This window comes from Tamandua tetradactyla, chromosome 4 (genome assembly GCF_023851605.1).
Source record: "Tamandua tetradactyla isolate mTamTet1 chromosome 4, mTamTet1.pri, whole genome shotgun sequence".
Taxonomy (NCBI): Eukaryota; Metazoa; Chordata; class Mammalia; order Pilosa; family Myrmecophagidae; genus Tamandua; species Tamandua tetradactyla.
This window is the reverse complement of record NC_135330.1, coordinates 144,800,145-144,815,105: the sequence shown is the minus strand read 5'-3', so window position 1 is coordinate 144,815,105 and position 14,961 is coordinate 144,800,145. Positions and strand designations below refer to the sequence as shown.

The window sequence follows — 14,961 nt, the reverse complement described above, 5'->3', positions numbered from 1 at the left end:
GAAAGAGATGGGGCAAGATGGCTGTATAGCGAGATGTGGAATTTAATTAGTCCTCTATGGCAGCTAGTAAACAACCAGAAATTGTCTGGAATAACTGGGGGACATCTACAACTGGACACAAATCATATACAAGTCAGGAAGGGGTGGAAGGGGCGAGCTTTCAGCAGGAAATTGTTCAAGTAAAGCTCCCAAATTGCAGAGGTTAGTGCCTCTCCCCCACTGGCATGGCAGGCTGCTAGAAACACTTCCCCGTGGGAAAAAGAAGTTTCCACTAGCAACAAGTTCCAGTTACAGTTTGAATTAGCAAATTTGGACTGCTGGATACAAGCTCTGAGCATAGATAAACCCAGAGAAAGCAGAAAAGTACCCTGAGGTCTCCTGGCAAGAAAGAGATGGGATTGATGAAAAAGAAGAAGAAGAAAAAAAAAAAGGCTTTTGGAGTCGGCCAGCTCAGAATACTTGGAAACGGGCTGTGCCCTAAGAAAAGTGGCACATAGAGCCTAGGTACCAACTCTGGCTCTTGATTGGCAAACCTTGGGGCCTGGGGAGACTGACTCTGAAAAGGAATTTTATTTTATTTTATTTTTTTTCTCTTTTTTTTTTTTCCTCTCTGATGAGTTATCTCATTAGAGAAGGCCTGGGGCATTTTCAGTTGTCTGTGCTGACCCAGTCAAGGATGGAATTAAGATAGGTCTGGGAAACAAAGTAACAAGTAAAGTAAAGGAGATAATTCCCTAAAGGGGGGTATAGTCCCCAAGAGAAGGGGACAGGGCCAAGCTCAAGTGGCAGCCCACCCTCACAGAATTCAGACCCCAGGGGCTGGGATCAGTAACACTTCAGCTTGCCTTTAGCCTCAGTCAACCAAACCCCTGGAAGGCTGAAAATTAAAGGCTCTGCAGTACTTTACGCTGGTAGGGAGCTGTGCACTGACAAGTGCCACCTGCTGGGCAGGATAGGAAAGCACAGAGTCTAGAGGCTCTGCAGGAACGTTAGACAACCTGACGGACCTCATCCTCCAGGAGATCTTATACTGAGTACCCTCCTCCTGAGGTGGAGAAGCCATGGGCCTGCCTTGTCTGGGAAAAATCTGATTGGGGTCAATCATAGTGGAGAGACCCTCCTCAAAAAAAGGTTCCATATAGGCAAGGCAAAAACCAGAAAAACAAAAGCTGAAAAATTCTGATCAGTTAAACAGAAGCCATGCTAGAGGTCTAGAATAAGTTGAACTGAATGCCAAAGAACAGATAGAGAGCAAAGGCAACCAATAAGAAAACCCAACATGAAAGAGTGGAAACATCCTCCAGAATAAACTGATCAAGGAAATCAGATGCCTAGATACCAGCAAAAAATTAGTCATACCAGGAAAAATGAAGATATGGCCCAGTCAGAGGAACAGACTAACATTTTAAATGAAACACAGGAATTGAAACAAGCAATTAAAGATGTTCTAACAAGCATGCTAAATCAATTCAAAAATCAAATCGAGTTGAAAGAAGATATGGTACAAGAGATGAAGGATATAAAGAAGATATTGGATGACTCGAAAGCTTGAAAAATAAATGGCAGAACTTATGGGAATGAAAGACATGATAGAAGAGATGAAAACATAATGGAGAATTACAACAGCAGATTTGAAGAGTCAGAAGAAAGGATTAGTTGACTATAAGACAGGACATCTGAAATCCAGCATATAAAATAACAGGGGAAAGAGTGGGAAAATGTGAGCAGAGTCTTGGAATTGAATGACAACATGAAGCGCACAAATATACATATTATAGGTGTTCCAGAAGGAGAAGAGAAAGGAAAGGGGGCAGAAGGATTAATGGGGGAGATAATCACTGAAAATTTCCCATCTCTTATGAAAGATATAAAATTATAGGTCCAAGAAGACAGAATACCCCAAACAGAATAGATCCAGATAGACATATTCTAACACACGTACTGATCAGATTGTCAAATGTCAAAGACAAAGAGAATTTTGAAAACAAGAGAAAAGTGATCCATCACATGCAAAGGAAGCTCCATAAGACTATGTGTGGATCTCTCAGCAAAAACCATGAAGGCAAAAAGGCAGTAGTATGTTATATTTAAGATACCGAAGGAGACAAACTGCTAACTGAGGATTCTATATCTGGTAAAACTGTCCTTCAAAAATGAGGGGCACAGGGATGAATCCAGACCTGGCACCGTGGAATCAACAATTACATCCTGAACAAATGGGGGAAAAGAAGTGTAATTAATAAAGTATCAGTGGCAGAGAGAGTTTAAACAGAGTTGAGAGGCTACTCTGGAGGTTGCTCTTACACAAGCTTCAAGTAGACCTTGCTACCTGTCATAACCTGCCAACCCCCAATCAGGACCATTCCAGCCAATCCTAAAGAACACCTAGGGCAATATATATGATTCCACAAGGGTTCCAGGCACTAGAGTAACTTGCCAGAAACCTACAACCTCCAAATGGGTCCCTGATCCAGATAAGTCCTGAAACCTAGCCCAGCCTCTCCAGAACATCAGATAGTTCCATGTCCCTACCCCATATTCGTGACAGACCCTTCCAATATCAAAAATTTAGAATTGCCGTAGCCCAAACAACCCTGAAGAAAGAGATGGAAAGATCAAAGATGATGGTGGAATTACACATAGAAGACTTAAAAAATGAATATGAATGCTGAATCATTAAATTGATATCTCTTTTAGTCTCTTTTCATTTTATTTTGGAGCAGTTAGAAGTAAAAACCTAAAATTGTGAAATTGTAACCCATGTCGAGGTATGAAATATGTTCTACAGCTAATTGTGGTGCTGTGCTTTTTTTGTATATATGTTATTGTTTACCAAAAAAAAAAAAAGGAAAAAAGTCAATTGTGATGATAAAAAAGTATTTAAGCCCTCTAGTCTCCTATGTTCTGGAGCAGCTAGAAGGAAAAATAAAAGAGGATTGTATTATGGTAGCCCATGACAAACTCTGGAATCTCTCCTGTAAGCACTTTTTGAAGAGTGCTTTGAAAACTATTGCTTTTTTATTTCTTTGCTTTGTATAAATGTTATACTATACAGTAAAAAAAGTTAAAAAAAAAAAAATGAGGGAGAGTTGGGTGGTGCAGCAGTGGCTCAGTGGCAGAATTCTCACCTGCAGTACTAGAGACCCAGGTTCAATACCTGAAGCCTGCCCATGCAAAAAAAAAAAAAAAATGAGAGCAAGTTTAAAATATTTTCAGATAAACAGACACTGAGAGAGTTTGTGAACAAGACACCTGCTCTACAAGAAATTCTAAAGGGGGCACAACAGACATAGGAAAAGACAGAAGAGGTCTGAAGATGTGTATAGAAATGAAGACTATTTAAGGATAAAAAAAGAGAAGTAATAAAATATATATCAGAATAAGGTCATGACGCATGCAACAGTGTGGATGAAGCTTGAAAATATTATGTTGAATTAAGTTAGCCAGAAACATAAGGACAAATACACGTATGGTCTCACTAATATAAACTGACATTAATGAATGAACTTTGAGAGTTAACGTTGAGAATACAGGTTATTAGGAGATAAAAAGAAATGGGGTATTTGATGCTAAAGAAGTGCACAATGTTCAACAGGACTAAATGTAAAGATCCAAAAATGGATAGCACAATATATCTTATGGTAATACAACATTTTAAGTACACTGACCAAAGCTGAGTGTGAATATGGTTGAAAGAGTAATGCTTGTAACATGTATGACACCACAAGGAAAGATAGAAGATAAAGACTGGGACTGTATAACTTAGTGAAACCTAGAGCAGACAGACAGTAATGGTGATTAAATGTACAAATATAAGAATGTTTTTACATGAAGAAGAACAAATGAACATCAGTGGTGCAAGGTGATGAAAATGGGATGGTATACAGAAAAAAATATAATCAATGCAAACTAGGGTCTGTAGTTAAACAGTAACATTGCAGTATGCTTCCATTAAGTGTAACACAGGCAATACACCAAAGATAAAAATGAATAAGAGGGGGTGTGAGATTTTTGGTGATGTTGCTATTTCTCCTTTTCATTTTATTTTATTTTCTATTTTTTTTCCTCCTCTTTCTTTGTGGGAAAAATGGAAATGTTCTCATGTAGCAGATGTGGTTGTGAATGCATAACTGTGTGATTATACCAGTAACCATTGATTGTTTACTTAGGATGGATTATATGGTGTGTCAATAAAACGATTTCATATTAAACAGAGAGATACAAGTGCTGGAGAAAATGTGAAGAGAGAGATGTGCCTATTCACTGTTGGTAGGGAAGTAGAATAGGTGCAGCCCCTTTGGAGAGCAGTGTGGTGGTTCCACAGGAGGCTAAGTATAGGGTTGCCATATGATCCTGCAACCCTCTTATTAGGTGTATACTTGAAAGAACTGAAAGCAGGGACAAGAATGGTATTTATGTCAGCATTATTCATGATTTGCAGTGGATGGAGGTGGCCTAAAGGTACATCAACTGATGAATGGAAGGCCAGAACTTTTGTATATACATGCAATGGATTATTGAATGGCTGCAAGAAGGAATGAAGTTGTGAGGCATGCAACTAGGTGAATAAATCTTGAGGACAGTATGTTGAGTGAAATAAGCCAGGAATGAAAAAAGAACTATTATAATGCCTCATTAATATGGACTAACTACAATGTGCAAACTCTGAGAATTGAATTCAGAGCATATGTTATCAGGAGAAGGCTTATTGTTAAGGTCCCTAGATTGTAAACTCCTACGGCAGTTACATCTATTCCTGAGTTATAACTGTTATTTCTGGATTCTGAGATGCTGATCTCTGTTTATAACCTGATTGTTCCCTAGAACTTCGGGTATCTGTGTGACACCTGAGACTCAGAGCTAGAGTTTTGCAGCTATAAAAGTCATCATTACCCCATACAGCAATTGTTAAAAGAGCTGCAAAAGAGATCAGACTTCAATTAGAGATATGAGTGGAGCTGATCTGATTAGAATTAAGATAAATCAAACTAAAGGGTAAAGGGTGATATTGACTATTTTAAAGCCTCAACTTCTGGGTGAGGCCAAAGGGGAAGATGTTTATTTGGTGCAAATTTATATTTTCTGTAACACACTATCTAATTCAACTTGTTTGGTGAGTTTATTCAAACACCATAATTACATGGAACCTCAAATAGGGAATGAAATCTTGTTGGTGGGTACAGGTTAGTGTGATGCCCTGATACATCCCAGAGTAATCTGGGCAGAAGATAGGAAAGTATTTGCAAAGTCCCCTTTAGAGAATGGGGGAAAATGTGGAAATATTAAACTTCCCCACCTGGGGAAGACCTGATATTCTCGCAAGCATTGGGGACTACAATTCAATAGGCCAAGCTCTCAATCTTGGGGCTTGCCCTTATGAAATTTATTCCTGCAAAGGAGAAGCTAAGACTATTTATAATTATGTGTAAGAGTCACTCTCAGAGACTCTCTGCTGTTCAAATGTTGCCTCTCTCTCTCTAAGCCAACTCTGCAGGTAAACTCACTGCCTTCCCCCCTATGTATAACATGACTCCCAGGAGTGTAAATCTTCCTGACAACATGAGACCTGACTCCTGGAAATGAGCCTGGCCCTGGCATCCTGGAATTGAGAAAGAAAGGGGAGAAATAAAACAAAATATGGTTTCAATGTCTGAGAAATTTCAGATAGAGTCAAGAGGTCATTCTGGAGATTATTCTTACCCATTATATAGGTACCCCTTTTCAGTCTTGAGGATATTGTAGTAGCTAGAGGGTAATGCCTGAAACCATTGAACTGTAATCCATAGCCTTATTTCTTGAAGATGATTTTATAACTATATAGATTTTAGTGTGACCATGTGATTGTGAAAATCTTTTGACTGATACTCCATTTATCCAGTATATAGACAGATAAGTAAGAAAATAAAGACAAAAATAAATAATAGGGGGTATAAGGGGATTGGGATGTTTGGGGCATTCTTTTTTACTTTTATTTTTATTGTTTATAGAGTAATAAAAATGTTCAAAAATCATTTATAATGATGACTGCACAACATTGTGATGATGCGTTGAACCATTGATTGTACACTTTGGATTATTATATGGTATATGAATACACCTCAGTAAAATTGCATTTAAAAAACCTGGAAACATACAGAAGAAACTAAAAATATTGCTTATTGGGAAAACGGAAGTAATGGGGGAGGATGACTTCTTACTGTATGTCATATTTTATCATTTTGATTTTTAAACTATGTAAAATATGTTACCTATTCAAAATAAAGATAAATAGTTTCACTCCTCTGCCCCCTGGCCCCGGCCCATTTTTTTTTTAAGTTTAAGTAACTTTGCAATAAGCAAGATGTGATGCTAGGGTGTTTAGGATAATGGCCAGAATAGAGATGCAAATCATGATTGGATGGAGGAGGTGATGAGCTGGAGATCTGCAAATGAAGGTGGTAAGAAGAGGGCAGTGCCCTACATGATTTGAGCTTCAAGAGAAGAGGGGTTATTGAATGGAAGTTTTGGTCCTTGGTCTGGAAATAAAAGGGAATGAGAAGAATATCAATCATGTTTCCTAGCCTAAATCACAGAAGAGTTTGGGAGTTGACAACTTGTAGTTGAGAAAGTTTAGAGACGGTGCCAGCTAAACTTTACTTAATTTTACTTAATGAAAGTAACTTTCTTCTGTGTAAAAAAAGATAAAGGAAAGTTAAAAGTAATAAGTTAGCTAGCAATGAAAAGTGTTCCAGAACACAGTGGAAGAGATTAAGAGTGACAACTGGGAGAGGGAAGATGGGTCAAACAAAGGCAAGGCTTCCCCCTTGTATATTCTCATGATCAACCAGGTCAGCTGACTGAAGGAGTTTGCCCTTTGCAAAGCAATTGTGAATTATAGAGAAGTTGGCAGAAGGAAGGAACTGACATTGTTCCAGGGCATTTTCATAGTGTATTTTCTCGTTTAATTTCTACAACCCAAGGTGGTGGTATTATCTCTATATTCACAAATAGAAAACTAAGGTCCAGAGAGATTAAGTAACTGGCCCAAGAACATACTTAAAATGAGTTATTCTCTCCTAGCCTCACACATTTCTCTAACTCATCTATTCATTTAGAGAACTAGAGTCAAATTTAAGACCCTACAGTGAAATGGGCACAGAAGATTGCTGTGCAGTTTACTTAAGACAGAAGGATCAATTCGCTGATCACCATTAATCCCATTGACTCTAATCTTTAATAGATAATGAGGACAAAGTCCAGATTAAGGAGTTGAAGTAGATAATGCATCCCAGTTCTGTCCATTTCTTTCTAAAAAATATTCATGGATGAGCTTTTCAGTGCCTGGATACTTAATCTTAACAACACTCTGTAAATTAGATATCTAGGAATCAGAAAAATTGTTAGTTGTGCCTCAGTTCGTTCATCTGCAAAAAGAGTATAGTAGTTCCTGTCTCCTGTGGCTATTAGAGGATTGAGTTAGTACATTAGACCAGTGTACTCATTATTTGCAAGTATTTTGTTTTGTTTTCATGTTCCATTATTTTTTACCATCATGTTAGATTATGAACTTCTTGAAGATAAATATATATAAATATTTGTTGAATTAAAAGTCCCTTATTTTTTTCCTGAAAAAAAAAACCTGCGAGGGTCATATGTATTACCTACCCCTGAGATATATATATATATATATCATGTTCTGTCCTTGAGGATCTTCCCTTGCCCCCACCGAGTTAGGTAGGAATACCAATGGACTTGATGATTTCGGGTGAAATACTGATGGCTATTATTTATAGCAGGAATAAGTAACTTTCTAACAAACCTCTGGTGTACTCCCAACCTGATCGATCCTTGGGTCATGTGCCTGTATTTGCCTGAAGCAGTACTGACTGTTCTCTCTCATATCTGTGAGCTTAAACCCGCAGTCAATAATATCTCTTGAGATTACGAGCCTTCAGTTTGATAATTACCCTCATGTCTTGGTCTTACTCTTATATGGAATTTATTTTATTCCTCTAGATCAGGCCTCAGTTTATTGTTATTGTTCAATAGTAGTTAAAACAGCTGACATTTATTGAGTATTTATATTGTGCCAGGCTAAGTGCTTCACAAACACGAGCCTTTTTATCCCTCGTGTTTTCCTTTTCTGTCAGAAATATTTTTAAATCCAGAAGATGTAAATTAATGATATCTCATTCCCCACTGATTTGGATAAATCTGTTCCATCCAATTTCATGATAATTTTTCTCTCAAACAAAATCAAAATTTCCCTTCATTCAAAACTAGCTATAGAAAATTACTATGCTTATACCTTCTACTGTTAAATAGGAATTCTGCAATCAAGAATAAGTAGAATTCTTATTCTTATTGTGTTCCCCATACACTAAAACTCCTTGTTTATAAAGGAGCTATAATGCTTTCTAAATGATATGAAACATAACATGAAGCACATAAGCATAACAAGTTTTTATTTTAAAAGAGTAGTTTTTATATACTTTTTTTTGTTTGTTTGTTTAAAATGGAAAGTTTATTTGCTCAGTACACCAAATAGGATGCAAGCACTGTCATGACAAATATACAGAAATATGCAGATCAACTTAAAACAGTAATTTAGTTTAAATGAAGGAAAATCTCCTTAAATGTTATGGCGACATATTCCCAAGAAGAATCTTGTCTTTAGTTAATTATACATTTCAATAAAATAAAGGTGATGATGGAGTAGATGGAAGTTAGCTTGTATGAATTTTTCTTAAAAATAAAATTCTAACTCTATTAATCCATGCCAGTTAAACACTAGAACTAAAATTTTCACATAAGTGCAAAAGGAGAGAAAGGAGTTAGTTACCCTTTTTGTTTGAATAGTCCAGAAAAAAATGGCTACTACAAACAGAGCAGACAAATTGTTAAGACTGACTGATCTACAACATAGTGTAGTACTGAATTTCAGTCTCCAATTGTGCTAAATGCTCATCATTAGTTTATATACTTTTTAAGCTGTTTGATAATTATCTACAAATTTATATCTTCTAATTTGCAAGTATATCTTCCAAATTACATTTTATCATATTTACTCTTCATATTTTTAAATTGATTAATTTTGTTTTCCCACTTATCTCCCTTCAGATACTTTTTAAGTTAATACTAAAAGTCAGTCTTCCCATTTTATCAGTATGTGATTTTTCTTCATATAAGGTAGAAGAGTAACATGGCTTATTTACATTTAAATTTATTATTATTTTTTTAACATGGGTGGGCACCAGGAATCTAATTAAATTTATTTTTACATGTAGAAAAACATTTGTGAGATTCTCCATGTGTTCTTATCCTTAATAATTTCATGCTAGACTAACTTGAGGGAATTTCGTGAACATTTTTGTTTATTGCTCCTTGTTTTAAAATAACATATCTAACTCATTCATAAATACAAAAACATATGTAGGGTAATAGTGGTTATTTCTAAGCATGATATTGTAGGTAAGGGATCTTATCACTTTCTCTGTATGTGTGTATATATATATATATATATATATGTTAAATTTTTTATGATGAACATTTTTACTTATGTAACTAAGAGAAAAATATTTTTTAAATTTTTTATGTTAAATTTGTACCTAATTTTATATTTGCATAACCATAGCCATGCTATTGCTTTGAATAACTTATGGGTGATTTATGTTTATATGAAGTTTCTGTAAGGTTTTTGTTTGTTTGTTTTTAATTATATTCTTTGCCTCCTTCAAAACTTATACAGGTCCCAAAGGCAAACAGCTAGAAGGAACTGAATGTCCACTCCATGTTGTTCATCCACCCACTGGGGAAGAATTTGCCCTGGGTTGTGGAGTATGCAGAAATGCTCACACGTTTTAAAACACTCAGATTCCTTTGTCGACAGAGAGAAAAGTTGCCTTCATCCCCCAAAAGGATGTGGTGAAGTTTAAACTCTGCTCAGGATAAGGACGGGACCATTTTTAAATCCATGAAAATGAACCATTCACAGTGCAAGAAGAATGCCAAATACCATGTACATAATTCTTGCTGTGGAAAGTTTCCCCATTATTTTGGTTTATTTTCTTTTGAACCGAGACATCAAATTTGTGAGATGTTTGCATGTGGCCATTACCGTCATTGGCTGTGATACATTGGACATTTATAGATAATTGGTATAAAAGAATCGCCATGCCCATGGACTAAAAAATGATGCTGACTTTCAAGCAAAAAATAATAATGATCATTGTTTATTGTATACTGCCTTTTTGTAATCCTGTACAATTGCATCACAGGTGGGGATAAAAAGAGGAATATTCTGGTTTATTTCCTAGACTGTTATTTAAAAAAAATTGTGTTAGGATGGCATATAAATGTAATAAGTATCACACTGTATATAAAAGTATCAATGTTTGTCCTGTATAAGAATTACTAAATTACAAATGCAGTTTCATTTAAACTTCTAGGTTAAGTTTGAGCCTGAAATTTTAATGAAGTGCAATACTGAGTGTGCCTCATTATCTTGCAGCTGTAAGCATATTGGAATGTACATGTCAATAAACCACTGTACATTTTTATACAGTGATAAAGTCTACCAATTGTGTAAGATATATGAGAAACAAAATATAAACACCTTTAAAGTCTAAAAATCCTATCCAGTTTTCCTTGGAAAGAAATTTACTAATACCACACAATCATAATGTTTGTTACTGTTAGCGAAAACAAGAATAGCATTGAAGTACAATGTTGGAATCTTAAACCACTGAGTAGAAAATGTTGAATATACATATTCATAAACAGGTATATGCCAAAGACAGAGAAAATCATCTAGGAAATTGACCGAACTCCATCTTTTTAACAAGCAGCTTTTTGAAATTAATAGTAAAATCACTAGTATTTCCTGTATCGATATTTTCTCAGTTAACTCATAAAATTACCAAACTGAGATTTATGATTTATCATAAATCAGATTATTTTTGTTTCATGAGACTGACGAGGTTTTGATCAGTTTTATTTTTAATTCCCATTATTAGAAATATACAAATTAATTTATCCACATCCATTATTTTAATACAATTTATTAAGCACTTTTGAGGAATTTAAAATAGTTTTTGCCTTGAAAGAACATAAAATACAAATAAGAAATCAAATCTAAGCACACCAGGCCTGGAGTGGTTTACATTTCACAGAGAAGTAGAACGCACAACCATCTCCTAGTGCAGCCAGACTATATCCTAAGTATCATCAAGGGCAGGGTTCAGTGAACTACAGCCGACCTCCTCATGTGCTGAGCTGGGGTCAGCTCTGGACACTGTTGGAGCCCACCCCTTGCTGTTCATAACTTTCAGATATAATGAAATAAAGCAGATTTCCCCTTTTGAACTCAGCTTGTAAATAAAATTTTATTGGAACCCGCACACAAAAAATCTGAGCACAGATAACTATTTTACAGAATACACTAATAAGTTTCATTAAAAATGTCCAAGTTAGTTGCTTCAGGATTTAGAAAAGAGCATTGTTACTGGTTTTTGTTCAATTATTTTTTTGTTGAGAAAGTGTAGCTAAGTGGCTGTTTGGGCTAATTCTTGAAGAATAAGTAGCATTTCAAGGGGCAGAGATAAGGAGAAAAGCACATGAGGAAAAAAAGTGGGTAAATGGAAAATTCTAAAATATGATCAAAGAACAGTAATCAATCTATTTTTCCTGGTGTTAGGGACCTTGCTGCAAAAGAAATTGAAGTCATAAACCCTGACCTCTTCAGGATGTAAGCTGTGGATCCATAATCATATGAGGTCACTGGGCAAGGAAGGGCTGTGACCTAATGGAGATGTCCCTTTTCACTCAGAAACATCTGAGTCATTGCTAAAAAGCAATGATAAAACCTTTTGCCATCTCTCTAGATAAAGAGATTATGTAAGCACCTTTTGTACTGTATGACAGTGCCTCAGAGTTGCAAGTGATTTTAAATGCCCAGTGTGCTCAGAAGCAAGGAGAGTAATTTGTTGTCACTGAAGTCTCTTCTAGTGGCCCCAAGCCAAGCTGAAAGAATGGATTGCAGGCAAGACTAGTTCAATGTCAACCTCCAAAAAACCTTGGATTAAGACTTGAAGAAACCCTGAAATCTTAAACAGAAAGGGTCCTGAAGACATTTCCATTTACACATCCCTTTACATATTTCCTTCTGACAAAGGGCCTCTTGGGCTACTCTGGCCTATATTCAGAAGAGCTTCTAGAACCTTCAGGGCAACACAGCCTTTTTCTCTAGGTTCAGTCATTCTGTCGTGATGACCCTGCTTTTCAGATAACTTCCCACCCCCAGCTTCACCACCAGCTTCTGTCTCTCAGTACCTGCTTTAAGAAATGTCTGTCTCCGCCATTTTGCAGCCCTCACCTGTCATGGTGATCAAGTTATACAGACAAGCCTGTGGGTGGAGACAGGGCACAGGCTCAGGATTGGCTTAAAATATTTCCTGAAAACACAAAGTTGTGCTGAGATGGAAGCTGTTTCCAGGTGTGCCCCAGGAAAAATGAGGGGAGAATGTGGTGAGGCCATTGTAAACATTCTTGATTTAAACTCACAAGCCACAAGAATGAAACTAACATTGAGAATGCCACACAGGTAAGAGATTTTACGGACACTTGAGAACTGTAAAGAACAGCATCTTACATCAATGAATTCTGCCAGCAAATTGCTCAGCTCCAATTTGTAATGGAAAATGAAGGAACTAGGAAACTATCAAGATGGCTTGGCAAGAATGAGCCCTTTAAGTGTAAATATTCTAGTAATAAAAGGGATAGAACAACAAATTCCTTTAATCTCACAATAGTATAACTTGTCTTAATTTATGAAGAAGACATTTATAGCTATATAATTCCTAGTATCTCAAACCATTTAATGAATAAATTATGACGACACAGAAAAGGAATGGCTTCAGCATATGTTTGGCTCAAGCATACTGTAGAGCTAGACCATTCTTCAACTGCTATATGTAATAAACTAGACTGAAACATAAAGCAGAATCATTATAGCACATTTTAATGAATCTTTCTGGGAAGGAAACTTCTTTTGTTATATTTTCAGGACTAAGAAAAGCCATTTTTCTTTAACAATTTTCTGATTAGATTGTTTAGACCTAAAAATCCCTATATTCTATCAATAAGGTCACTTAGTAAAACAGATGCAATACCCTCTTATTCACTTTTCATTCCAAAATGTTTACTAATCAGTCTTTTTCATGATTGTTCAACCCTAATATCTCTCCCTGCCCACTTAGTCAGCTGTGTCCCACCTGCACCTGGTCATGGATGTGTCTAGTGGTGGCTGTATAATGGGCCATTTCCTCTCATTTTCCTTCAAACTGCCAATATTACATAAAAAGTACTGGGCCTAAAGACAGAAGACTAGTGTTTAAGTTCTGACTGCCTCATTTTGACTGTGTGATTTTTAATTAACCATTACTCTTCCTTAGTCTCAATTTCTTGGGTCTAATATACCAATGTCAATTGAGAAAGCATTTATAAAAGTGCATTATCCTGGGTGGGCCACGGTGGCTCAGTGGCAGAGTTCCTGCCTGCCATGTCAGAGACCAGGGTTCGGTTCCCGGTGCCTGCCCATGCCAAAAAAAGAAAATTGGATATTATTATCCCATAATAAAGAACTGTTCAAAAGTGAAGAATAAAGGAGAGAAGAAAATTTAAGTTAAATTATTTGCACTAGATTCCAGCTGTATTTGGCTGAGGTATGAATCCAGGTCTTTCTGTCTCTAAGATCCAAGCTCTTTATATCACATTGTGCCATTACCATTACACTGATTCTATGAAAACACTAATTTATGAAATAGCTTCCAGTCGCAGCCTCTTGGGATCTGCCATAAAGCCAACTCTCCCCAGGCAGCCCCAGACAATGACAGAGTATGGACTGGGCTATATGATGGGATACCAGCGACTGGCCGATTCCTATCCAATGTAGGACATCTTTTTGACAATCTTCACCACAGAACTGTTCGGCTGGTTGAGACTGCAGCTGCCATAGAGCTGCACCTCAGTTGGACAGGCAGGAACTGTCTGAAACAACTGTTCTAGGACTCCACAGGCTACAGGAGCACTGTACAGCATCCAGGGTAAAGCAGGTCAAAGAGACTAAGAAACTGCATTAAAGAACTGTGAGTACCTCACTCTGCAGCAACTGCCAGTGCATATTCCCCCACTGTCAAAGCAGGCCACCTTGGGGTCTGATCCCTGGCTAGCTGCTTGAATGGAGAGGGATGTGAAAGTCCTCTTCCCCAAGAACCTCAAGGACATGACTAAGTACTAATCACAGCTTTTGATTGGTGAATTCAGATCACAGGGTGCTAAGGTTTTTTAGCATCTTTCTAACCCTCTTCTCCCAGGCTCTTTGGAGCTGGTCTGTGCCTTCTTCACGAGACCCTGGCCTTGTATTAGCTGGAAAATACTGACTTAGGAAAGTCCTCTCAGGGTGACCCTTCTCCCAGAATTTGCCCTCTAGACAAAAGCAGCAAGAGGCAACAAAAGGAGTGTTAAAAAACTGTTGAGGCAAAACAAAAACAAAAGAACAGATGAAGATTCCTGAAGAAAGAACAAAGGAAAGGAAGATTTGTCCTGGAGGTGAAACAATTACAAAGCTAGTGCGATCTTAAAAATTGTACCACATATCCAAGACAGGAATCAGATGAAGAAGAGCTGAGAAAATCTGATCAGTTAAACTCAGGCTCTTCTAAATGTCCAGAATAAGTTGGACCAAGCATCAAAGAAGAGCCTTAAGACAAAGCGATTAAACAATAAAACCCTAGACAAGAGGGAGAAGCTGACCTTCAGAGTTAACTCATCGAGATAATTGGTTGCTCAGACATTGGCAAAAAAATTACAAGCCATGCTAAGAAACAAATGATAGGGCCCAGTCAAAGGAACAAATTCAAACTTTGAAGGAGACACAGAATTTGTAACAACTAATCAGAGATGTTTAAATCTCCTAAATCAATT

The 14,961-nt window shown here is 36.8% G+C and overlaps 1 protein-coding gene across 15 annotated transcripts in view; it reads left to right on the top strand.

Moving 5' to 3' along the window:
* Positions 1 to 10,847, top strand: part of MYCBP2 (MYC binding protein 2) — a 371,029-nt gene extending 360,182 nt beyond the window's left edge. For 12 of the 15 annotated variants that reach the window (XM_077158467.1, XM_077158473.1, XM_077158465.1 and 9 more), the window contains one exon: positions 9,728 to 10,846. In XM_077158467.1, coding sequence (XP_077014582.1) covers positions 9,728 to 9,843 — 116 coding nt within the window. In that variant the 3' untranslated portion in view covers positions 9,844 to 10,846. Of the gene's footprint in view, positions 1 to 9,727 lie in introns of all 15 variants that reach the window. The other 3 variants (XM_077158462.1, XM_077158472.1, XM_077158469.1) reach the window with 1 other exon arrangement.
* Positions 10,848 to 14,961: the final 4,114 nt, after the last annotated feature.